Source organism: Empidonax traillii, unplaced genomic scaffold (assembly GCF_003031625.1).
Source record: "Empidonax traillii isolate 1590-97213 ecotype Southwest subspecies unplaced genomic scaffold, ASM303162v1 scaffold20:size5563877, whole genome shotgun sequence".
Lineage (NCBI taxonomy): Eukaryota > Metazoa > Chordata > Aves > Passeriformes > Tyrannidae > Empidonax > Empidonax traillii.
Genome location: NW_020955213.1, coordinates 3,550,016 through 3,575,050, shown reverse-complemented (window position 1 = coordinate 3,575,050; position 25,035 = coordinate 3,550,016). Strand labels below are relative to the sequence as shown.

Below are 25,035 nucleotides of genomic sequence, written 5' to 3'. Positions count from 1 at the left end.
ACTTCCTACTGGCCTAGTGGCCACCATGACTCAGCATAGTATAGATGCATAGGACAGTCCTGGAGCCTTCCTCATCTTGGGTAAAAAATCTGGTTCTCTCCTTCAGCTTTTACAACTGTTTGTAAAAACAAACAAACAAACAAAACAAACAAAAAAAACCAGAAAGAAGATGAGCCTTTGGGTATAAGAAGGCGAACACTGTAGAGACATCACAACCAGAATGTCACTATAAACTGGAGCTTCTCTCACAACTAGTCCTCTATGGATCAGTATTTACTGTCCATCACAATTTAGATGGTAACTTTCCAAGGATTGCTCATTCCAGTTTTTTTAGTAGTCACTGCTGCTGTGACGTGTCCTGGTGTTCCCTGCCAGGTACATAAACACAGGTTCTCGTGTCTTGCTTCATCTCTCAGAAAGGACGTCAGTGCAGTTCCTTACTTTGCCTTCCTGTTCAAACTTTTCTCCCTCATTTGCCAGTCAAGAAGTTTGTAATGAAGAGTGCAGGAGATTACGGGATTGCCAGACCAAGATTATGCAAAGAAACTCCTAAGTGAAAAAAAGTTTGCAAAGCTTTACCATCCATAGGTGTCTGGATGAGTGCCAGGGGTTGGTATATCAGGTGATGTTGGTAATTGCCTCAGCCTGAAGGGAAAAAATCATATCTTCATATCACTTTTTTCACTTGAATATTAAAACTAGCTACAGAAAATGCAGGTTCTTTGAGAATGAAAAAACAACAATGGAAAACTCAACACGTTATTCTTCAGCTTTGAGGAAAGTGAGTCATCCTATGGAGTCAAACACTTTTGGAGGTGGGCATTCCTTGCACTGCTGAGCAGCTGCAACCTGGTGGAAGCAGGTTGTTTCCATTGGGCACACTAATACTTTTAAGAATTAAGCATAGCAGAAAGTGAAAGCATTCTTATAAACTTTTCCTAAAATTTAGGAATAGTAGATGTACATTTTTTCTGTTAACGTGGCAGAACTGTCTTTCAATCTCTTCTTATACCTGCACTAAAAAAGACAAAAACCTCCAGCCTTCTCTGTTCATTGTGTATGACAGTTGCCATGGAGGGAGAAGAGATAAAACTGTTCCATCTGGAGCCCCGATCCCACATAAATCATGGACACTAAAATGCTGAAATGAGATGTAAATTAGTTGAGCTGCCAGGAAAGAAAAATTTTTACTCTGCATAACTAATAGCAAAGTAGCCTGTGAGAAATTCCTTGCAGAGGTACATCTGCACGGAGACATCCTATCAGGACTGTACTTAGCTTTCTGTACTGAGATTCCTTGAAGTCTGATAGAGACTTTTGCCCTTCCCCCAAAAAAATTACCCTGCAGAGTGGCAATCCAAAACTGTAATCCTAGAAGCCTTGTGCCAAGATGATGACTAACCCTAATATGTTCAAAAACTATGGACCCTGAGTTTAGGCACAGGAAGTCAAACAACCAGGAGGATCCTGGGGTTCCATTCCATTGGCAATTCTAAATGACTTAATTAAAATCAGTGTTTCATTAGAAAAAGGCATCTCTTTGGCTGTTGGGCCAGGTGCTCTGGGGTTGCTAAGAGGATGCACCTTCGAGCAGGTGTTGTCACTGTTGTTTTGCTAATGGCAGGGCCATGGGAAGCAGGGAGTTGCCTTCACACCCCTTCCACTCAGCCAAGGCTCTGTCCCTTCCACTGGGCTTTTGGGGTCAGATATGGCTGTTCCTGATACTGCAGTAGAAGAGGAAGGGCTGGGTTGTGAGGATGCGCTGCTCAGAAGAGCTGAGCTAGAGGGAGAGAGCCTGGGGGCCTGGAAAGGAATGTCAAGGGAGCAACCAGGTTTGTGGCAAGCAGGGTGAGTGCTGTGGGTATTAAAATAACTCATGGTGTTTCTAGTTAAAGCTCTTTTCCAGTCAATTATAATCATGGATTATCTGGTGGTGGTCAGTTTTCTTCCCTGTTGAAAGGGAATACAAATGCATTCTCTGATCTTAGAGGGGAGGAGGTCCTGCGGCGAGGAAATTATGTATGTGCTTGTCCACTGCAGTTCATGTGTTTTCTACTGAACAGGTGCTGTATAAAATACATGAGCAATCCCATGTCTGCTATTCTTCTTGTAAAAAAGAACAATTTCTCCTTGGAAGGATTTCTAAGTCTAGTGATGGAAAGAATTGTAGAAAAACTAAATAGTAGAAGGAATAATATTAATGCCTCTAGCATTAAAATTATTTTGAATGCCTTTTTTTTTTTTTTTAAATTTTGAAGATGTTCAGCTAAGTAATTGTTCTAGTGTCCCTGTAAATCCTGCTTTTTTGTTTTAGACTTAGAATTGTGTTACTAAAACAGATGATTTTATGATGTTACTACTTGATATGAGGTTGTTTTTTCTTACGTGAGAAGCCCCACTTACTTGGATGAGCCATTTCTGAGAGTAATTGCTAACCTGCAGGAACAGGTATCGAACAAAGAAAAGTGTTGATGGAGGTATTTCCATTTCAAAGATATCAAGCACAGCTAACAACCTGGCTTTTGTCCTTTTGTGAAGGAGGACAATCACAAAGATAATTCACTTGACGATCACATATCAGAACTGCACGATAATATGTAAAATTACCTCAAGGAAAGATGGACTGAGCTGAAAGGTCTTCTTTTTGCTGTGTGGTAGTAAATGTCTGTATTTCAAAGACTTACTGTTAGTCAAAAGTTTCTCAGGACTATGCATTTATGTTATCTTCTGTGAAAAGCTGTTTTTTTGTTTAACTAGCAAGAAGGTATAGAACTGGGGGGGCTGGGGAAGAAAACCAAAACCACCTGCCACCATCTCCTAGCTTTGCTGAACTCCAGAAATATTTGTATCTGATACTGGGGAGGAATTTTAAAATTAAACTGTTGATGAGATTGATGAACTCAGTATAGCATATCTGAAAATTAGTACTGTACTCACTCCTAGGTTTTATTTTGCTCAATTAAAAATGACTCCTTAGTTTCTACTGGCCCCACCTCTGAAATATTTCCCAATAGGCAAGTCATTATATTCTGACACCTGTGCGCTCCTTGATCATTTAGTTTCGATAATTGCATGCTCCCAGTTTTTTGTTTTCCCTTACTTTATCTCTTCCCTTGTATTTATTGTATCTGTTGTTACGTCTTCCATGATACAATACAAGATGGTTTTGCCTTTACACGGTGTTACAGTTGCTCAAAGACAAGCTGAACGTGTTTAGAGCATGCCTCTAGGACAGTCAGGGAAGCAACAGGTGGAGTGAGACTTGGAAGTGTGTTTGGCACAAGGCCACATGATTCAGGGAAAACTGAGATGCTCTGTACCACAAGCAGAAGCAAAACTGGGGGAAATGGGAACCCTGGGCCACAAATGCAGTTGTTCGTTGCACTTTGGTAACTCTAAATCAAGTCCTACTTTGAACATCTTAGTTCCTTTTTGATTCTTTTGTTCCTTATTCTAGAGGGAGCTCCGTGTTTGAGAACTATCATATATTCCTGTATGGCAACTTTAGTAATCTCTGACAGATTGATGAGGTCTCAGGGACTGGAGAGAGACAGTGTTACAAGAAAGGCCATGTTGTCCTGGGAAGAGTTCTGGTCTGAGAGAGTGAAGTGTTTGAGAAGGACATTCCATTCAACAACTTTTGAAGAGGCTTGAGTCTCCTCTTATGTTCTCTTTAATTAAAACTTAAAAATAATAAAATCAACTAAAGTGAAGATCAATGTACCATAGATAGAAAACTGTCAATCTTGCCAAGACTCTTGAAAAAACCTTGATTAGTTTAGTGGATGGAGACTTGTGGCTTCCTCTTGAGTGGCTGGGACAGCAAAATCTTCTTTCAGGTTCAGTGTAGTAGAAAAGCAGTGCTGTAGAACTTTCAGTTTTACTGGTATATTTGAGTGAGTTTATTTCTGCCTAATAATTTTTTCCTACAAGTATATGTAAAACTTCCCCATCACTAACTTTATTAGCCTGTAATATATAAACAATTTTCAGGTTGCAACCTGCTAAAAATGCCTGAAGGCAAATTTGCTTTCCATGGAGTTTCAAGTCTCCACCCATCCTAGAAGCATGACTTTGAAGGCTTAAGCATTTTGCATTTATAGCACTTTTGTAACCTCTGTTTGGAGGAGATAAATGAGTGAGAGAGCTTTCAGCTACCTCTTTTGGCTTATGATAGCAGACTGTCCATAGAGGCAGGTAGGACTGACTTTGCTGCACTTCTCACCTCTGAGATGGCTGCAGAGATGAATCCAAAAGTCCTGATGTTGCTGTTGAACAGCAACAATGAACATCCTGGTTATGCAGAAAGGCACAAAACTGATAAAGAACTAAAACAGATCAAGGAAGGATATATAATAGCTCATCTCCTTTTTCCTTAAGGAAAACTTCACCCCTCACCCTGAAGGCTTCTGGAGGGTTGGAAGCACAATCTGCTTCATACCTCAGTTGTCCAAGTTGCACAAACTGTTGGATGGGGACCATTGGAACTAGGCAAACCAGTGCTGGCATGAGGCCTCATCAGTAATTTCCACACTCTTTGTCTTTTGCTGTAAACCAAGACAGTCTGCTTCCATAAGTGCCTCTCTGAAGCCACAGATGGCCACTGCAGAAACCATTGCCTTTGTCTCTGTAATTTGTCTGTGTCCTTGGCAGTACCATCATTGCCTCTCTATCCTGTCTTCTAAGCAGGAGGGCCACTTCTTGCTATGACTTCCTTCTAGGTACACTTACACCTTGCTTACAGCTGGCTCACAGTGAAATAAGACATTTCTCACCAGATGGAGAATGATGCTTTCAGGGTTTACTAGGCCAATTATTGGATTTTTTTTTTACATAAGTGGCCTAAATCGCCTGTAGTTCAGCTCACCGCCAAAGAAATAGTCTCATTCACTATGACTTTGCCTTTAAATCAAGGTTGATGCTTTCTTAAGCATAAGGTATTAATTTAAATGTTAACCGTAGGGTTTGATCCTGTTCACCTGTAGAGGAGAGGATAATTCCTGCAGCTGAAAGAGCCAACAGCTTAATTTTTCTACCTTGCTTCATTTATCAGTTTATAACAGCCCTATCTGGCTTTCTGAACCTCTCTTCTAAAGAGTGCAATGTAGCTTTGGAGTTGTGGATGAGAGCAATTATATGCTGTTGACAGATGGTTAGATGGTTTAAGTCATCTTCCTAAGATCCTTAAGACCAGCGTGGTATGGTGATTTTGGCTTTTTTGGTTTGTTTTTTTGGTGGGATTACTTTTTTTTTTTTTTTTTTTGGTCCATTTGGTTTGTTGTTGCTTGGTGGGTTTGAGGGTTTTATTTTGTCTTAGTTGCTGTGTTTACTGCCATTTGGTTACCCGATGTTTGCCTGTAGCTGTAGGGAAGCTGCTGTGCTGATGCTGGAATAAGATACGAGGAGGTTGTTTCTGTCAGCCAGCAAATACAGTGTAGTCCCTCACTGCCATCTTTGGCTTTGAGGGAAGGTACCAATACCCTTGCCATGACCATCTAATGCACACTGGCACGTGCCTTATTATTGCGAGCTGTGGAGCAGGTAACACCACACTGGGTACCATGGAGCAGGTGCCACGGAGCTGCCCTCCAGGGTCTTCCACAATGGCAGATGTGGGCAGTTTCATTCCCATGGCAGGGACCTACACAGATTAAATGTAGTGACCTGCAGGCAGTCAGACCCAGCTCCATCAGCTTTTCATGTAGCATCCTCGTGTATGGCTGGTGGGTCTGACTGTTAGCCTTGCAGAACACCAATAATTATTCCTGCACTTGGGCTCTTGCTCAGTTTGGGATCTTAGCTAGTACAGGTGTTTTTTTAACTATATGGTTCTCATCTGGTAGGTGGACGCTTCTACATGCAGCTGTCACTGTGCTTTGATCTTCTCTGAAAGAAAACCTGATTTGTTTGGATATTCATTGCTATTTTCCAGGAGTTGTGCACATTAGAGATGACAAGGCTGCAGGCATCTCTTGCATTCATTCTTCTCTTCTGGATCACTTTATCCCAGAGAAAGCTGCCTCTCTTGCAGACACACCAGCAAGTTCGTTTTAGCACTTTGATGCCAGGATTAGTGCATTCTAAAGCCATTGCTACTATTTGCAAAGTGCATTTTCTTGTCTTTAGCTCCTGTCAGTTGGGAATGGGAGAGGTAAAGGAGCCTCAGCTCTGTCTGCTGAATCAGGTTTGGATGTGTGGGCCAGGTGCCAAAATTAGTAAGCACTGCTATCGCAGAAGGTATAGGTTAAGAAGAGAATTTACTCATCGTATTCTTAAATAAGCACATCAAACACATCTACTGCATCACCAGAGCTGTTTGTGTTAGCTAAGGGCAATACCCAACATCTGATAATAGCACTAGTGCAACCAAATGGAAAACACAGGTATCTCGCTGCTCCTAGGAAATATATCAGAATTGTTTGCTGTGTTGTCAGAATGTTAAGATTATCATTAGTGGTAATTTTCCTCCTTTTTTTTTTTTTTTAAATTTCCTTACATTAGATTAACAGTATTTTCAGTAAGTGGAATTGATACTAATCCAGGACTGCTTTCCAAACAAAAAATATGACCTCAGTTGGGCTGCTGGTCAGGAGATGGGATATCTCGTCTACAGCAGAGCTAAGCTGGCTCCGCTTTGCTGGTTGAGGTTTCTGTATTTCTGAGACATTCCAGGTGTAACTGGCTGGTGGTTGCTTGGTCAGTGGGTGGCTATGCCAGCTGTGAGGAACTAGCCTTCAGGGATCAACCTGACGAACTCAGCCTCTAGTGAATGCAAAAGTAACTGCTGTACTGTTCAGCTGCATAGGTAACACAGGCAAAATACAGCCCTGCTTCAGGCACAATCATCTCTGCCATGATACTCATCTCTCCACTGTTCAACCCCAGAATTATCACCATGCTGTGATTTTTACTTTTCTCCTTTAAATAGAGAAAATGCATTACAAATGAAATTTTGACATGGTCAGAAACTGAACATATCATAGAAGTGGTACCTCTAGTATAGTTTTACTTGTAGTCATTTTCAGTTACATAGAGAGAATGACAAAGCCAATGACTCTGCAGCATTACCATATTCACTTAATCCTAGTATGGAAGGAGAGGTTGTGGCTAACAGGTTGTTTTAAATGTCATTTCATTTCTAAACAAGATGATAACCAGTTCTGAATCATGAGTTCAGAGGAGAACCTGGACCTCTTGTTAGGCCCAGTATTGTTTACAGGAAAGTTTTTGTTTCCCCCGGGGGAGATAGTGACCCACAGATACTGGAGTTACACAGAACTTAAAATAAAATCACATTACCTCATTTTATTTCGAATTCTTAACTCTGATCAGGACTGTCAAAAAGGTTCCTTTGGTTTATGTACATTTCAGACAGGCTTTGGAAGAATATGGACTGATTTCTCAATGTATCCTTGGTCTGGGTGGGTTTTGTATTGTTCCACGAAGAACTAGCCTGACTGTCTCTGTTTGGTGTCGTGGCTTGGTCACTTGAATACTGAATTTGCAGGCAGCCTGTAAAGCAGTGTTTAATTTTTATGTATCATTTTCTCAAAAAGCCTTTGTCCTGTTAGGACACTGCACCTGTACTCGCTTTTTGTTCCAAAGACAAGAGTATTCTGGCATCTTGCCAGCTTCTAAAATAGAAGTCTTCTAGAGAACCTGCTACACAGGGCAATAAAATATCCCACCTTCAGATGCTGTCCCACGCACTTCTCACTCCTGATACACCTCTTAGTTGTGGCTAGATTGAGAGATGCTGGGTAACTCTTTGCTCAACAAAAGTCCAAATAATTGAGGACAGAAAGTGGGTTTCTCACGGTGTGGATCTGAAAGAGCCACGGAAAAGACCATTTAGAAATGGGGGAGTGCAATTAAAGCGACCAGTCAATCCACGTCTTCTTGTGCCTGTACATGGAGTGTGCCTTGAGCCGTATCCTCCTGTGTGACCTTATGGAACGGCTGGGTCACTGTGACATCCCTTCCCCTTAAGGCTGAGATGTCACAGTCATTTTGGTGGGTAAAGCAGGGGAGTTTGGAAAAGGTCCTTAAAAGTACTTTCTGCTCAAATTCTTTCTCTGGAGATGGCTTTGCTTTTATGGCCTGCCCTTTCTGTGCCTGTCATGTGTACCTGAAAGGTGTGTTCAGAGGCTGAAATTTCTGTGCCCTGCATCTCCTGAGCCTGGACTCCAGCATGGAGCAGGTTAAGAAAGAATGAGAGAGAAGCAGGCGGGGTGGAGCAGGGTCTCTGGGTGAGTGACCACAGGTGAGGCAGACAGGCAGTGGCTCTGTGGGGAGGCGCAGGGAGGTAGCGGTGCATGGTGGGCTCATGATCCTCAGGAGAGGGTTAGTGTGTGATGGGGGAGCTGGCTGCCTGTAGGTAGAAAACAAGCGGGTGGGTGTGCAAGTAGAGGAGGGAGAAGGGCAAGGAGTGGGGGCATGTTAGAAGGGAAGGTGAGTGACAGGCAAGCAGGAAGGAGTGCAAGGAGAGGGCTCAAGAGCCCGGACTGGGGGAGCGAGCCCAGACGGGTTCTTGGGCAGGGGAAGTGGGTAAGGCGAGGATCGGAGGGTGTGTGGAGAGCAGGGGATGTTTAGCAGGGGAAGTGGGCAGGCGGCCGGGCAGGGTTCGGCAGGTGAGTGTTCCGAGGAAGTGGGCGCGGGGCCGGAGGAGGGTCACCGGGCGGGGTGCGGCGGGGAAGCGGGCACGGGGCTGGGCTTGAGGCGGGAGCCGAGGGGCTGCCCCGCGGTCCGGGCGGGGCCGCCTCCCGCCCCCGGGGCAGCCCAGGGGCCGCGGTTCCCGGTAGGGCGGCGAGGGGCGGGCGGGAGCCGGCCCCGATAAAGGGCCGGGCGGCGGCCGGCGCAGGCAGAGTGGAGCGGAGCGGCGGCGGCAGAGATGGGGATGCTCAGCTTGCCCGGCTTTCTGTCCTGCGGGAAGAAGAAGGTGAGACGGCGAGGGGTGGCTGGTCGGGGGCACCCAGGCAGGCATGGGAGAATGCAGGCAGGTGTGGGGGCACACCTGAGCAGGGTGCGGGTACGTGGGCAGCTATGGGAGCGCTGGGCAGATACGAAGTTGTCCGGGTAGGTGAGATCCAGACAGATGTGGGAATATAAGGGCACGGTGGTAGGTAACGTGAGATGAGCTAGGATGAGCACCTGGGCATGTGTGAAATGCATTAGGACAGGAGTTTTTTTAAGTAGATGTACAAGTATGTGCTGGTGTGAACATCTGAACAGGTATGTGGGCATCTGGCCTTGTGCCGGTGGAACAGAGTTCGGGAATTCCCTGGAGGTGCTGCCCCCACGAGCTGACAGCACAGAGGATTCAGGTAGGAGAAGTAGGGCAAAACTGACCATGAACATGTTTGTGTTCTCTGGTGGGACCCTCTCTCACAGGTCTGTGCTGACCTGCCAGGAACTGGCTGGACTAGCAGCCCACCTGGCTCTGCCCACCCTGTCTAGCTGCCCTGCCCAACGATGCCAGGGTGCTGCCCTGGACAGAGAAATGTGGATATGACTGTCCTGCTTGCCCGTGGGGTGATCACAAGCCTCCCCTCTTCTCTTCCAAGGACTTCAGTTTGTCACATGACAAAGATTCCCACTCCAGTGATGGCGATGAGAACAAGGAGCGTGGCAACTGGTCAAGCAAAGCCGACTACCTGCTCTCCATGGTGGGCTACGCCGTGGGCCTGGGCAACGTCTGGCGCTTTCCCTACCTCACCTACCAGAATGGCGGAGGTACCTGTGCTGGATGGCAATGTCGGGTGGGCAGGCCTTGCTGTCCCCCAAGGGAGGGGAGGACAAGCTCCAAGGGTCAGCCCTGAGGCTGGGCACAGTTTCTCAAAGCTGGATGTCAGAATCACCCTGAGAACTGGGGTAGTGCCTGCTCATGGGAAAGGGAAAAGGAGCAAGAGACATCTATGTGCTTTTTGAGTACCAGCTGAGGAGGGAAATAATATTTAGTTTTAACTGCTTGATTCCACCTGAGGGTTCCAGAACTCTCCTGATTTGCTCACAACCAACATGCACCTATCTGTCAATGTGCCAATATCCTCTGCTTACCTAAATAACTATTGTCCCTCCCCAGAGCTTACCTCCCTGGTATGTTATAGAGAACAGTTGAATCCTTTCTGCACCTTTGTTTTGCCATGCAAACAAGCTAAGCTGGAATAATTATCCAGGCTCAATAATTATCCCAATCAGATACTTGGGATGTGTGAGGCAGAGAAAGCCTCTATCTACTTACAAAATGAAATAGTGGCAAAGCCAAATGGAGGCACTGGCATCCCTGACTGATATTCCAGAGCTTTATCTACTTGCCAGGCTGCCACTGGTAATTAAAGAGAGCATAAATGCCAAGTAACTGCAGAGAACTTACCTCAGTGTACCTATTTACTCTGTCTAACAGTCGTTGAAGTCGAATTCTGTACTGTAAATGCAGCACAGCCCACAGAGCTGTCCTTGTGGAACATAAGGAAGCAGTCTCAGTACAGAAGTTTTATTAGAGTGAGCTTGGCCAGGTTGTGTTTTGTTGAAGAAAATTGTGAAAACAAAATAAGTTGTGACACCAGCCTTGTACTAGACCTTTTTCTTATCTGCTGTAGCAGAAAACTTTGCATTTAAAGCATATCTGTGCTGCTGCTTGCATCCTTCTCTGTGCTCCCTGCCCATGATTGATAATGACAGCTGTTACATCCTTGTTTTGAAACACAGGAGTAATCCAGTTAATTCTGAGGGCCAATTTACTTCCCGAAATTACATCAGGTATTTGCAGTTCCTTGCAGAACTGGGTCCTTGGCTGCTTTAAATTCTCTGAGAGTGAGGAGGACAGATTTCTGCAGGGATATCGGGTGGTGCTTATGAAACTTGTGCTCTCACTTTTCCCATCTTCTGTGGACACACAAAAAAGTACCAGTCCCTTTCACAGAACAGGACGCTCAATGATATCGGGTTACCCTACACTTTAAAATGGACTTGAACAAGAGCTACACTGAGATGCTGTTTGACACAGGACTCAGCCAGCCATAGAAAATAACTTTAATGCTTTGATGTCCAGTAGCTGCTCGAACAGGGCAGTTGCAAACCACAGCTAAGTACATACAGGAATGGTTCTGATCCTTTTAAAAGCTGGAAGACTAAATAGAAATAGACAAGGCTGACGGTGGCTTCAGCTGAACAGTGTTTGTGTTTGTATAAGAGTGCTGTATCTTCAGTAGTTTCTGTAAAATTCTTTAATTTCTATAAGAGAAACCTTCCTTTGTAAATCAGCAGTTCTCCTGACTGTGTCTCTTCATTGCAGGTACTACTTAGTCTTATAGAAAATGGGATTTAGAAACAAATCTTTCTATTCTTAAAAAAACCCTATAGTGGGATATTTGAGGAGGAGAAAAAGGGGGAGTATAAAATGTGATAAAACGGTGGTGAATACTAAAATATCATTTTCTTTGTGTGTGTGATTGTGGTTTTTCCCCTTTCTCTCCCCTCAGGTGCTTTTCTGATCCCCTACAGCCTGATGCTGGCATTAGCTGGCTTGCCCCTATTTTTCATGGAATGTTCCCTTGGGCAGTTTGCCAGTCTAGGGCCCATTTCCATCTGGAGAGTACTACCATTGTTTCAAGGTTGGTTTTGTTATGCTTCCTTAGATAATTTTTATTCTCGTAACGAACTGATGTGAATTAATGATTTCTTCACAAAGACTGAGATGCCGACTTTTGTGTGGTGACTATTCCCAGAGTTACAAGGTCAGTGTTATGTTCCCAGGTACATACTTCCTTATTATTCAGTTAATAACCAGATGCTGATTAAAGATTTCCCTGAGAAGGTAATTTGTGAGAGGTTTTATCAGTTATTCTCCTGGTGTTAAACAGCATGTCACCCTCACTGCAGCCAGAAGAAGATGACCCTGTTTGCCGTCTGAGGGAAAACCTCAGTAAAACAACTGGTACTTTGTGCAAGAGATCTGAAATAACTTTTAGAAGTTGAATTTGTTCTCTTGCTTTATGCTTCATGTCCAGCATAGCTTGCAAGGCAGTTCTGTGTTGGACAGACTAATTCTGTATTTGGCTGCCAGTGTTGGCACAGGGGCAGGGGCTTGGTCTGTATGCAATGCTGTGCTCATAGTCATCCAGCAACTGCCTTGGGAGTCATCTGCTGGTGTGATTAAATAGCCTAGACTCTGGCTTTGTAAGGTGAGGTGCCTCTTGAGATAGTGGAAATCCTTGTAGTCTGTAGTGGTAGTTTGCCCGCCTTTGAGAGGGTTTGCATTTCACAGGGAGATTTGTTTGGAAACAACTAACCATGTGCTTTACTCACTCCTATCCATCCCAGTCCTGTACCATGAGTGTAAAGTACTATGCAATTGGTCTTGTTTGTTCTCTTTATCTACCAGAGGAATTAGTGTAGGAACAAGGAAGTTTATTTCTGATGCAATAAGAATTTTGCTTGCTACCTTCCATAGAAACTGGTTGCCACAACGTTTATTCTTTTGGTCAGTCTCTGTTCTGCAGCACAAGCAACCTTTCAGGAGAGCAGTATGTTAAACTTAAAGGCAAAAGTTTTTAAAGCAAGTCTTTTATATGTCTGTGAAGACAGAAACTTAAATATAGTGTGTAAGATGATTGGAACAGTTTGTCAGGCTTTCCCAAACTAGCAGAACAAAACTCATTTTAGCAAAGGGGGAGAACAGTAGTATTAGCACAGATTTACTGTTCTGTGTTGCTGCTCATTTATTGTCAAAAGCCTTTATTACAGTGGAATCTTTAAAATGGCTTGGGTAGTCCCAGTACAGTTTCTTTTATTTTACTAAGCTTCTCTCTGAACTGAGAGAGAACAAAATACTGAATTTCTCCTTTAGACTTGGACTTAACAACTAGTCCACTTCTTTTTATGGACCTGATTAAATCCATCCTTGAAATGGTCAGTTTCGATCATATTCATCATTTCAGGGCTTTACCCTTTTACTGTTTGCTCTTAAAAATACTTTAAAAACCAAAGAGAAAATAACCTCAGCTTTTTCCCAGCTAGCCTTTTAAAAGTCAAGTAAAAGCCATTTGTTTGGGGTTTGATAGGTTGGGTTTGTTTGTTTTTGTGGGTTTTTTTTAACCTGGGTTTGGGTTAGTTAAGACATTGTGTCTTTCTCGTTCCTAGGAGTGGGCTTCACTATGGTCGTCATCTCAGCATTTGTGACAGTCTATTACAACGTTATCATTGCTTATGCACTCTACTACTTATTTGCCTCATTTCAAAAAGTGTTACCATGGTCAGAATGCTTCTCCTGGGCGGATGAATTCTGCAGCAAGACACGAATAGGTACCGTACTCAACAGATAAAATTTAATATTACTGTTTTGGGAAATGGTACAATTTTCTGGGAGAAATTACAGGAGCAAGACGGCTACCCATGGCTTGAAAAGTTCTTCCTGGAGTTTTGTCTCTGAACACACAGCAGTGATGCTTACCTGCTTCCCTGCCACCAGGTCTGGGTGCGTGGGAAATCTACAAAGAACTGGGCTGTAACCATCTCGATGGATCCTTTTTTCTCCTCTAAAATCTCAGTTTTTTTTCTAGTACATACTGCATTTCCATTTCATCAGGCTTCATGGCAAACAAATACCTTCCTTCCATGAGACAAGTGTTACTGCTGTAGTTTCTATTGGTTTTTTTGTTGTTGGTTTTTTGTTTTTTTCATTGCCCCTTGCCTCCCCTGTGGCTATGGTAATCCTGAGCACCACTGAGGCACTGGTTTCACACTTCATTAACTCTTTAGAAAGTATCTCCACACTATTGTTCTTGATGTTTGGCAACAGATGTAGGGCCAAACACTTGTTATCTCATCAGTTTCCATATCAGACCAGTTTAAGGCAAAAGGTGAAATTATTGAGGTGATTAATAGTTAGCAGCTGGAAATGTCTTGCCAGGTAACCTCTGAGATTATTAAAATAACAAAGAAAGGATCTGGATGGATTACAATGTTTACAATGTTAATGTAAACATAACCCAGACATATATCTCAAAATCTCTTCTAAGATTCATAGGTTTCACAAAATGAAATTTAGATGCTTTATGTAACAAAAAGTTGACGCTTGCTTATGGACAAAACTAAAAATATTTCAGTATAAAATTTGTAAGTGCTGGAGGAATATAACACTGAATTGAAGGAGCTGTCCTGAAATAGACTTCAAAGAGACTTCTCCAGTAAATGCTGATACAAATGCTGATAAAATGTTCTTTAGTGTATGTGCTGGCAAAAAATTCCCAAAGCCAAACAGTGCCCATTCCTCCCACACTCGTCCAAGGAAAATGTTTAAAGAGCTCTAATAAGCCCTCTGTGTCAATAAAATGAAGTTGCTAGAAGATGACCTATATGCAATCTTGGTTTGGGACAAAGGTTTTCATAGAGTAACCAAAGCTACAAGCTTAACTATCTTCAGTTCTGATTTTTGCAAGTACTCTTGAGGATAAGTGAAATGTGGTGAGCACACCAGATTATTGGTGTTTCGATTTACAGTCAAGTAACAAAGTCACAGCTGCAAGTGATAGTTCAGATTTGTTTCTAAATGTGGTTAGTAGGCAAACTGAAGCTGTAACTTTAGAAAATTTGTTATAACAGTGTTAGTGATTCCTTTTTCTTGCTTTCAGTAAATGACTGCAATACAACCTTAGATGGAGAAATCATTCATGCAAACTACACGTTTGTCACAAGCAACAATCTCACGTGTATAAATGGCACCATAAACTACAAACCAGTGCAATTTCCTAGTGAGCAATACTGGAAGTAAGTAAATATTTTAAAGAAATTGTTAAAAAAACTTTATTAAGCATTGTGGGTTTGGATGTACCTTTTATTTTTGTCTTATTTTGGTGCCCAGAAAAAAATCTACTCAAGGGTTGGGGGCATGTAAATCGGTAGAGAGGAGACTTTAAATTTAATTGATAAATCTGGCCCTTATAAAAAAAAAAAATATGTGGAAAGAGAAGTGAGTTGGTCAACCTGTAGCAAACTTTAAAATATTGCAGTTTAAAGAATATTATTCTCTGGAGTCCTGGTAGAGACTACTTAGCCTCTTTATACATAGCGTATACTTTTTTTCCCAGGAGTTACTGTGCAAAATATATTCACCTTATTCTGAATCTGGGCCTGCTGTGAAATTGCCATTTCTTTAGCCCCATGGTTTCAATTTGTCTCCTGTTCCCTGGGTTCCTGGAAGCGGATTCGTATGGGCTCTTCTCTTGCTGTCAGAATTACACAATTAGCACAGAAGAGCTGTGGTGGGTCTTGTGGGTGATGCATGGAGAGCTGAGAGCTGGTAAGGGGGAAAACCACAGTTAAATAGTCAGTTTTTCAATGCCAATCATGCAATTCTACCTGCACACTCCTGAAAGAGGATGCAGCGTCTAGTAACACCAGCAGACACCAGCACCAGCTCACTTTCTTCCATGAAGTAGCTGAAAAGGAGGTGTGTGTGCTGCTGTCACCCTCTTCTCATGGCAGCACTCTGTGCTTTCAGTAAAGTGGCTCTTCAGCGCTCGAGTGGGTTGGATGAGACTGGCAACATCGTGTGGTACCTGGCTCTCTGCCTCCTCCTGTCCTGGATGATTGTTGCAGCTGCATTGTTCAAAGGAATAAAATCTTCTGGAAAGGTATGTTGGAAGAGGAAGGAGCAGACTTTTTGCCTGATCTTGTCCCTTCGGACTCAGGGAAGGTTAGCACAAGGCAGGATGCAGTCCTAACCCCTCACCCTCTGCTGGACTTAGCTTTCCTCCTGCTCCATAAAATATGAGTAAGGTGCTGATTACACTGGCATTACTTAACACGTGGGCCTCAACTCCAGCAGGGCTGCCCTGTATTTAGGGATGTTGCTGTCATGCCAGTGATTCCAGCTGTGTTTTGGCAGTCACCTGGGCTGTGTGATGGATGTGTGCATGTGATGGCACACGCCCTGGGAACACCCGATGATTATTTGCACGTCCAGTGTAGTTGAGAGGTTTGGACGATACAGGTCAGGTCCTGCTAACAGATGTGCATGTGCAGGTTCCTGCCAGATTGTGAAATGCTGCTTGTTTTCAAGAACTGAAGCTGTTTTTAGGGACTGGGTTCATTGATATTTGTTTTCAGACTCTGGCTCTGCTGAGCTCCCATCCCCACGTGCTGGAGCACAGCTGCCTGGGCTTTTCCTTGCGCTATGTTGACTTCGGGCAGGATGAATTTCATTCTTCCCTGCCTGAGGCCTTTTTCCTGGTTTACTTCCTTCCTTTCCATACTCCTTTCTCACCTCCACATTGCATTTCCGTCTTTTACTTCTTCATTCTCAATTGCCTTCATTCTTTCACCTTTTCTGCACTGATTTTTTTTGTTTCCTTCTCTCATTGTGCCTTTCCATGGTTCCTTGCTGCCTGCCCTTCTCTCCTCAGGCTGATGTTTCCTCCTGTTTTTCTTTATATTTGGAACTTCCTGCCCTCTGTCTCAGCACTTTGGGGTGGAGTATCTGTGCTTTACCAGCCACAGTTGTTTGGCCACATGGCTCCTCTTAATCTCACGTTCTTTGGGTGCCTAGTTGGCTATTCTTCTTGTCACTTCTCTTTAGGCACAAAAGTAAGTCTCTCTGGGGAGTAAGGTAATACTCAGAAGAATCTAGCTGAGCAGGAACAAGGCAAAGATGAAAAGCAGAAAGAATTGTCTATTCCAGGAAAACATGAAGGAAGTCCTCAGAAATGGCAGACTCACCACATGATGGTGCAATGCTATAGCTTGGTGTAACAAGCAGTACCGGGTCAATTATCTGTCTGCATAACACTGAAACTAAGACTCAAGAAACAAGAGTATTGTTGCATGTAGCCTGTGTGACAATAGCCCTGCTGCTGGCCTGGGTCCCATCACTTTAGACAAACAACAGAATAGATCCGTGTCTGAAAGAACCGGAAAGTACAAAGTACTTGTTCTCAGTAAAGAAAGCATCCAGAATGTTTTTGTTTGTTTGTTTGTTTTGTTTTGTGTTTTTTTTTTGTTTGTTTGTTGTTTTTTTTGGGATGGGGGGGGAGGAGAGGGTGAGGGAGACAGGGAAGTAGGTTTCAGTCTCATCAGGAGATAATTCCACACTAGTCACCTAATTTTCTCTAGCTTTCAGTTTTCTCTTTCTAGAAGCATTACTTAGCAAGAGGCCTCTGGGGTAGTTGAGTCAAGACCTTGCTACAGCAGTAAATAATGTCAGAAAAACACATTTCTGAAACTGGTAAAGTGCTATCTGAAAAGTGGATATGTGGCTTGGGCCTTCTGCTTCTGCTGGAATGCAGCTCAAGAACCGGCTAAGCCAGATGGTTTGGTGGTTGGCATGTGTTCACTTCCGTGGTTGCCTGTTTTTTTCTCTTGTACCAGCAGACCTTAGCTTAAAGCCTGTCCATTCCTCCTCCACAGAGGTCTATGCATCCCCTCATTCCTAAGGTTTGTCCCTGCCTGTCTTTCTGCAGGTTGTCTACTTTACTGCACTCTTCCCATATGTCATCCTGCTCATCTTGCTGGTGAGAGGTGCCACTCTGGAAGGTTCTATGGATGGCATTCAATACTACATTGGGAGACAGTCCAACTTCACCAAGCTGATGGAGGCAGAGGTGAGAGGTAGTGTCAGCCTCAGAAGTGTGACACGCTTCCGTGGTTCTGTGGGCTTGCTACTTGCAGAGCAACTTATTTTTTATCCAGTCAGATGCTTCTTCATGTCCTGCCCTGTATTTTGTATGGGCTAAGAAGTCCTAGCTCCTCTATTCTAGCTACTCTCAATTTAAAAAATAGTCACCCTCTTCCCCCTTTCCTGCTGTACCAGACAGTGACAACAACTGTGATATTGCCTCTGATCAGCTCTGGGTGGTCATGCTGGAGTTTCATCTCAGCAAGGCCTTCTGAGAAAGTCCTTGCTGATAATTTTAAGGGACTTTATCAGAAGGTTGAAGGGATCCCCGAGTTTGAAATTCAGGCTGTGCCTCGCCCAAGAAATTAGCTTGGGTAATTAGGTGCACCAGGAAGGGCACCTTGTGCAAAGAAAGCCTGGGCTTCTTTTGTTCTGGCTTATGCCAATGTTTATTTCAGTTTTATCAGAAGCAGGCATTAAGTGTGATGTTTATTTGTGGTATTTATTTGTGTCTTGGCACTAACTAAGGGGCTGCAGCAGAGGCAGAAGTGGTTTGTTTGGGTCATGGTGTGAGGAACACGAGTGGGAGAGTACATGGAAGTTCTCACTCCTGCAGAGCAGTCCTGGTTTTCTTTATTTGTTGGCACTGTGACAGGATTCATATCTCAACAACCCTCATATGTGAACAAATTGAATCTCTTCTTTAGGGTTAGCCAGTCCAGTAATATTTAAGTATTTGGCAACATACTTGGAATGTGACCTTTGGAGACAAGATACTGTTTGTGTTTGAGACTTCAAGGTCACCAGTGTGCTATATCCCATCTACCCTAAAATTCATATGAAGTAGATTTAGGCTAAGTGGAAAAAAAAATACCCTTGGGCTTCAACAGAGGGCAGACTTAAATATTTATTGTATGTACTCTTCATTATAGAGTAATTCTCCTGTTCTTATTTTTGGTAGGTTTGGAAAGATGCAGCCACCCAGATATTTTACTCCCTGTCTGTGGCATGGGGTGGGCTTGTTGCATTGTCTTCGTACAATAGGTTCCACAACAACTGCTACTTGGATGCTATTTTAGTTTGTGTAATCAACTGTGTCACCAGCGTGTTTGCTGGGTTTGCAGTGTTCTCCATCTTGGGACACATGGCATTCGTGTCCGAGAGACCCGTCTCCGAGGTCGTGAACTCAGGTAGGCAGACTGTCACACTGGTGATATTGGGGCTTACATTGACCGAGGCATGGCAATAACATCCTTCTTTCTACTACTTTCCAGGATTTAATCTTGCATTTGTAGCGTACCCAGAGGCTCTCTCCAAGTTACCAGTTTCTCCTCTGTGGTCCTTTTTGTTTTTCTTCATGCTTCTGCTCTTGGGCCTTGACTCCCAGTTTGCCACCATAGGTGAGTGGTGTTTTAAGTGACTCATGGCTTTTCAAATAACCATTGCCTTTTTTAATTATGCTGCTCAAACTCCCCAATTCTTTCTTTGCAGAAACACTTACAACAACCATTCAGGATTTTTATCCCAAAGTGATGAAAAAATTAAGAATCCCTGTAACCATCGGGGTGTGCTTACTACTCTTTCTTCTTGGGCTTGTTTGTGTTACTCAGGTAAGACATGAAGTTATTTTTGGTAGTGATTTTAGTTATACTGCAAGCGATGGACTCAAATCAAAATACCCTTTCCAATTGTTCCTGCCTTCGTGGATCAATCCTAGAGACTTGAATTCTGCCAGTGTGCCTGGGTACACAAATAAGAAATTTCCAGAGGGAAGCTTGGAGAACCTAAGGTTTCCTGTGATTGTTGAACTGAGACATGCTTTTAAATACAAGGCCTGTGCAGAGCCTGTGAACCATCAGCCTGATTTATCGTTCATCAATTCAGGACTTTGTGTAATCACAAGTACATGCACACAGCGTGTCCACAGCACTGTGGGTACTGCTGATAAATGTCAACGGGATCTTTTTGTTCAGAACTGACTACCAAACAGGACAGGAATTGAGAAATGGCCTATTCATGTCATAAAAACCCATTAGCTCACAAGCATCTTTGATTGTATGGTTACTTCTCCTGCGTGTGTGTATATATATAAATACACATACAGAAAAGGAATTTTAAGTATAGTGTGTAAAATTTTTTGAGGCAATTGCTTTTAAGGCCACAAGGGTTCACTGTAATTATTCCATCTTTATGTGTGTAATTAGACTGACAATACAAAGACGGTAATTGTGGTAAATAGTCACTTTTATGGTCAAGCAAAGTATGTTCGTCATAAAATCCAGTGGCAGGGAAGCTTGCAAGGGACTTAGTACCCAAGAGTGTGAAATGACTTAAAGCTTGTTTCCTTTGCTGTGATCCTGTTATTGCACGCTGGTGTTTAAAGCTGTGTTTAACCCTCATGGAGAACTTGTGCGTGTGGGAGTACAGAAGCCCCCCAGAACTTGTAACTGGTATAGCTATTGCTGTGGCTCAGTATTAAAACTTCAGCACCAGCTTTATTACTGTAAGCTCCGAGTTTAAATTTTGCTTTCAGCTCTGCATATACATCTGTCTTGGTTTTGGTATTTTGTCAGATATTTTGGCACATTTCCACTTTATGTAGAAGTATTCAAACAAAATAATATTCATAAATGTGTATTTAACCTGAAGTACTAGGAATTTAAAAAATTAGGAGTGGTGATCACTTAAACTGCCTTGAACAAATACAATTTATTTCATTTGCACAAATGTGTTACTACTCAAATTTTAATCTTTAATGTTTGTTTTACAGGCAGGAATTTACTGGGTTAACCTAATAGATCATTTTTGTGCTGGATGGGGAATCCTTTTTTCGGCTGTCCTGGAGATAGTAGGCATTGTCTACATTTATGGTAAATTATTTACACTGAAAATCCATAATTTGACTAAGCAATTCCAGGCACAGTGTATATCATAGAACCACAGCATGGTTTGGGTTGGAAGGGACCTTAAAGATCATCTTGTTCCAATCCCCCTGCCACATGCAGGGACACCTTCAACTAGACCAGCTTGCTCAAAGCTTCATCCAACCTGGCCTTGAACACTGCCAGGAATATTGACTGCTGATTACTGCAATAAATAATTTATAACTTAACTGTCAGAAAAGCTTTAACAATTACCAAAGAGCTGGAGAAACTGTCCTTGATCATTGTCTTTTCTCTTTTGAGTAACTACACCCGCAAGGGTGGCACTTGCTTTACAATGTGCCCCATGATTGTCTTTCAACAGGAGGAAACAGGTTCATTGAAGACATTGAGATGATGATTGGAAAGAAGAGCCGTTTGTTCTGGCTGTGGTGGAGAATGTGCTGGTTTTTCGTTACTCCTGTTCTGTTAGGGGTGAGTGCAGATGACTGGATTGTGTTAGTGTGACAGAACTTAGTAATTTGATATTGAAGAGGTTTCCACGTGAAGGTTCAGGGCTGAATGCCCAGGCTCTGTGTATAAAGACGGGGTAGGGCTGTGGCAGTGAAGGAAATACTGTCTCTGCTTTCTGATACATTCCCCCTCTCCTTGGATCCTCTCTTAGAAGAGGCTGGAGGTTTAGATCAGTTGCTAGTGAGGTGGGTCTACACTCCCAAGAACTAAGAAAGCAACCAGATCATTTGTCTTGCCAGATAGATTATCTTAATTTTAGACTGAGAAAATGTTTTGAAGACTTGGATTTTTCCCCTTAGAGGGAAATCCCATTTTTGAAACAGATTCCTGACTTGGATCTTTGGATGTCCATTTGTTCTCCTGTCTAACTGAGACCTATTTACGTCGTGTCACATGTCTCAGTTTTTCATTAGTCTTGTAGTCCTAATTGTGATGTGATAGTGGATTATGTTGGTGTGAGAGAATTTATTAATATCCCAAATCCAGGAAGAGTGGTACATCACTCTGGCCAGCACATTACCTTTAATACATCCAGACAACAATTTAGAAAATGCTGCTTAAAAATATCTGATTTCTGCAGCAATATTTGCCAACTTCTAATCTTGGATTCTTTCCTGTATTCCCATAAATAACTGAACATGGGAACACACAAAACATATGGAGAAAGGTACTGGGCTCATCCAACAGCAGATGTATTATCCAACATAAGAATTCAAGAGAACCCAGAGATAAAGTTGTGTTTAAACATAGATGTACTTAGTGTTTGGGTGTGCATCAGTGTCGTCTTTCAGTCCTGCCCTTTGTACTTGCTGTTTGGCTGTAACTGAACACCAAATCCTGCACGACCGTTCTAGCGCTCAGAAAGCAAAATTGAACTGTGCACAACTTGTAAACAGCACTTTTTTTGAACCAACTTGGAAACAGATTGCAAGTTCAAGGTTGCTAGAAATCTGCTTTTATCTCTTATTCTTTTCACCACTTTTTGTAGGCTATTTTGATCTGGTCTTTGGCCACGTTTTCACGTCCTTTTTATGGGTCAGTGCCATATCCAACCTGGGGAACTGCTGTTGGCTGGTGCATGATCATCTTCTGCGTCATCTGGATTCCCATTGTTGCTATTGTAAAAATAGTTAAAGCTGAAGGAACCCTTTATGAGGTAAGGGGGCAAAAAACCATGTCATAACCTCAAATCTTAATTTCTTTGGCATTATCAGGACTACCTGTGCTTTTTTTTTTTCCTCCAACACATTTACTACTTTGACGTGTCTGTTAATTGGATTTTTAGACCAACACTCTTCTCTGGTAGTTGCATCAGAGGCAAATTTACTGTGCTCTGATTAGAAGATACAATCTGATTCTCTGGGAGGGCAGACACACATTCAAGAGTGATTTTCATGGGTTCTGAGTTATTTCAGCTGTTTTAAATTCTCTGGAGAATTTTTATTGCTTTATATCCCTATACAATTTTCGTGAGTTTTACATCCCATTCCTCACAGAAACAAGCAAGTGCCAGATCTGAGGTTTGTTGCACTTGCCAAGCTTTGCCAAACAGTCCTGTTGGTCACAGCTTTCTCTGTTCTTTCACTTCAGTATCCAGAATCCACTGGCCCCAAAGATGTTTGGAAAGATTCTAAACACCTTTGTTGATTTGCCATTTGTTGAGTTGCGGTGCACACCTAGAGTTACAGCTTTACTGAATTTTAACAGTAGCCTGGACTAAAGCTGTGCTTTGGTTTTGCTTTCCAGCGCATTGTAAACTGCTGCCGGCCTGCAGCGAACTGGGGGCCCTACCTGGAACGTCACCGAGGAGAACGATACAGCCATATGGTAGATCCCAAAAAGGAAAAGGAACACGAGATTCCTACTGTGTTTGGCTTAATATACACGCACTAATGAGATAGCTGTTTGGATGACAGTTTTTTAATGTATTATATGGGTTTTCTCTTTTAATATTAGAAAGGGACAATGAAAAAAAAAAAATTAATAAAAAGAAAAAAAGCAAATCAACCCCCTGCCCTTCAAAATCTAGTCCCCAAATAAAAGCGAGCCACATTATTTATTTTTAGGGCTTTAGTCTTTGGGGAAGAACAGGTAAATTAGGCACTGAAATCTCGCCAGATACCTAGGTTGAGAGGGCAGGATAATACATTGCAGGCTCCCCCCAGGCTGCTGGACTGGGCAGGCTTAACCCCACCCAACTTGTATCCAGCTGGACTGCAGATACAGGTGTGGAAGAGAGTGAAGACACATTCAGGCACTCCTCAGCTACAGGAATTTGAGCCCAAAGGTGCTGTGCATGTGTGCCCTGACGTGCAATTACTGCCTTCTGCTGTGCTCTGCCATCCACAGTGGTGTGTGGTCAGCAGAGGTGAACTGTTGCGCTGCTGCCTGGCACTGTAGCTCAGGGAACACAACTTTTCTCTAAGCCTTGCTCAGTGTGCTGTGAGGCTGCTCAGGATTTGATGTTGAGTACTACGTGTGTTTGTGTGTGTGTGTTTATTGTCTAAAGAAATATAAATATTGAGTGGTAAAAAATTTCCATCGTGGGAAATAAGACTTCAACGTGGTGAAAAGCAGGCTGCTTTCTATCTGTCGTTATTTCTCTTGGGATCCCCAAAGAGCTCTCTTTTGTTGTCGTACCCTGTGCTTAGCATTCATTTGTCTGTAATTCAAAAATGTTGTCCTTCCATATTCTGTCATTGGGATCTGCAGAATGAAAGAGTAACCACTGAGTTCTGGTGGGTCTGCTCTCCTACTCTCACCAAAGCTTTACCTATCAGTTTTTCTGCATCTTTCACTCAGATTTGGGGTTTCCCTTTCAAAGGAGACCCAAAGGGCTTTTTAAAAGATTCAAACAGTGTTATCAGTGTTGTGGTAGGGACAAAAGAAGCAGAACTTCACTTAAAGTGGAAGTTTTAACTGTATTGCAGTGCGGTTACTCCAAAATTTGCTAAAATGATGAGATTAATAAAAAGTTATGAAGTTTGTAATGCAGTTAGGAAAACAGACTTGGGCATCTACCTAGGCAGGAGGGTGTTAGGTTAAGAGAACCTAACTTCACTTGTAATACAAGTGAATTCCTGATAAAGAGGGAAAAAAACCCCTTTGAATAGAATAAACACATTTGGTGTGCTGAGGAATGTCTCTCTTACTGTGATAATTGTTCCTTGGGAACAATGCAGCAGGGTATGTAGCTGTCACTTCCTCTCAGGGCTTTGTCACTTTTTCTGGACATGAAGGAGTGTGCATAGTGGCTTGTTGCCCAAGCTGCGTACCTTGGTGTATGTTTTATACTGGTACTTTTTGTGATAAATCAACACTTTATGGCAAATGAAATGTGATTTCCTGTTTTTAATCATTTTGGAGCTGGCAAATAAAATGTGATTTTCTGTTTTTAATGAGTTTGGATCTGGACACTTTTAGCATTTTTTTCTGGAGTTGGTGGGGAGCCATTGGGAGGAAGGGAACTGCCACCAGTGCTTCTATGATCCTAAGCCTTTGAGAGGTTGAACTGGAAGGATTCAATCTCCAGGAAGTCTTTTCCTATAGAAGTCCAGTAGTCTTGTTTTAGGGTGGGCTAAGAAAATACAGAAAGTAATTGAGTGAGAATTTATAAAAAGAACTGTGGGATTAGTGTTGTGGGATTAGAAGCTGGAGAAGAGGACCCTTTTCCTGCACTTCAACTGCTCTAGGATCACAGTTTAGCCACAAACCAGCAGAAAAGGGTGCTGTCACTAGGCTGGAGAGGCTGGGAGCAGGAGGGAGGCTGCGAAGCTGGAGTGCTCATCCTCCAATGCACTATCCACTGGTGCTAATGCACTGAGCAACAGTTCATACCTGGGAAGGGACAGACTCAGGGACGAGTAAGAAGTTAGTCAAATGAGTGAGTCCACTGAGGTGGTGGGGAAACAGACTGAACAGACCATCCTGAGAAAGATTTCAGGAAAATTTTTGCAAAAGAGATGCTGAAAGCTAATACCAGCCATCTACTGCCCTGCAAGAAGCCCCTTTTGCTGTACACAGGACTAC

General features: G+C 42.9%; 1 protein-coding gene and 1 long non-coding RNA gene across 6 annotated transcripts in view; one reads left to right on the top strand and one right to left on the bottom strand.

Annotated features, from left to right (window-relative positions):
• The window catches only part of SLC6A14 (solute carrier family 6 member 14), a 30,096-nt gene extending 7,166 nt beyond the window's left edge, over nucleotides 1-22,930 (top strand). Inside the window, exons 1-15 of one of the 5 annotated variants that reach the window (XM_027899122.1) lie at nucleotides 7,985-8,135; nucleotides 9,232-9,323; nucleotides 9,564-9,732; nucleotides 11,481-11,612; nucleotides 13,141-13,302; nucleotides 14,631-14,766; nucleotides 15,500-15,632; nucleotides 17,457-17,597; nucleotides 18,573-18,801; nucleotides 18,886-19,011; nucleotides 19,103-19,221; nucleotides 20,382-20,481; nucleotides 20,858-20,967; nucleotides 21,995-22,162; nucleotides 22,753-22,930. In XM_027899122.1, the coding sequence (XP_027754923.1) occupies nucleotides 7,997-8,135; nucleotides 9,232-9,323; nucleotides 9,564-9,732; nucleotides 11,481-11,612; nucleotides 13,141-13,302; nucleotides 14,631-14,766; nucleotides 15,500-15,632; nucleotides 17,457-17,597; nucleotides 18,573-18,801; nucleotides 18,886-19,011; nucleotides 19,103-19,221; nucleotides 20,382-20,481; nucleotides 20,858-20,967; nucleotides 21,995-22,162; nucleotides 22,753-22,899 (2,103 nt within the window). In that variant the 5' untranslated portion in view covers nucleotides 7,985-7,996 and the 3' untranslated portion in view covers nucleotides 22,900-22,930. The other 4 variants (XM_027899129.1, XM_027899136.1, XM_027899153.1 and 1 more) reach the window with 4 other exon arrangements.
• LOC114065337 lies at nucleotides 7,286-7,968 on the bottom strand. Its single transcript, XR_003572934.1, has 2 exons — nucleotides 7,689-7,968; nucleotides 7,286-7,512 (listed from the first exon to the last, which is right to left on the bottom strand). It is a non-coding gene; the product is annotated as an uncharacterized LOC114065337 (long non-coding RNA).
• Nucleotides 22,931-25,035: the final 2,105 nt, after the last annotated feature.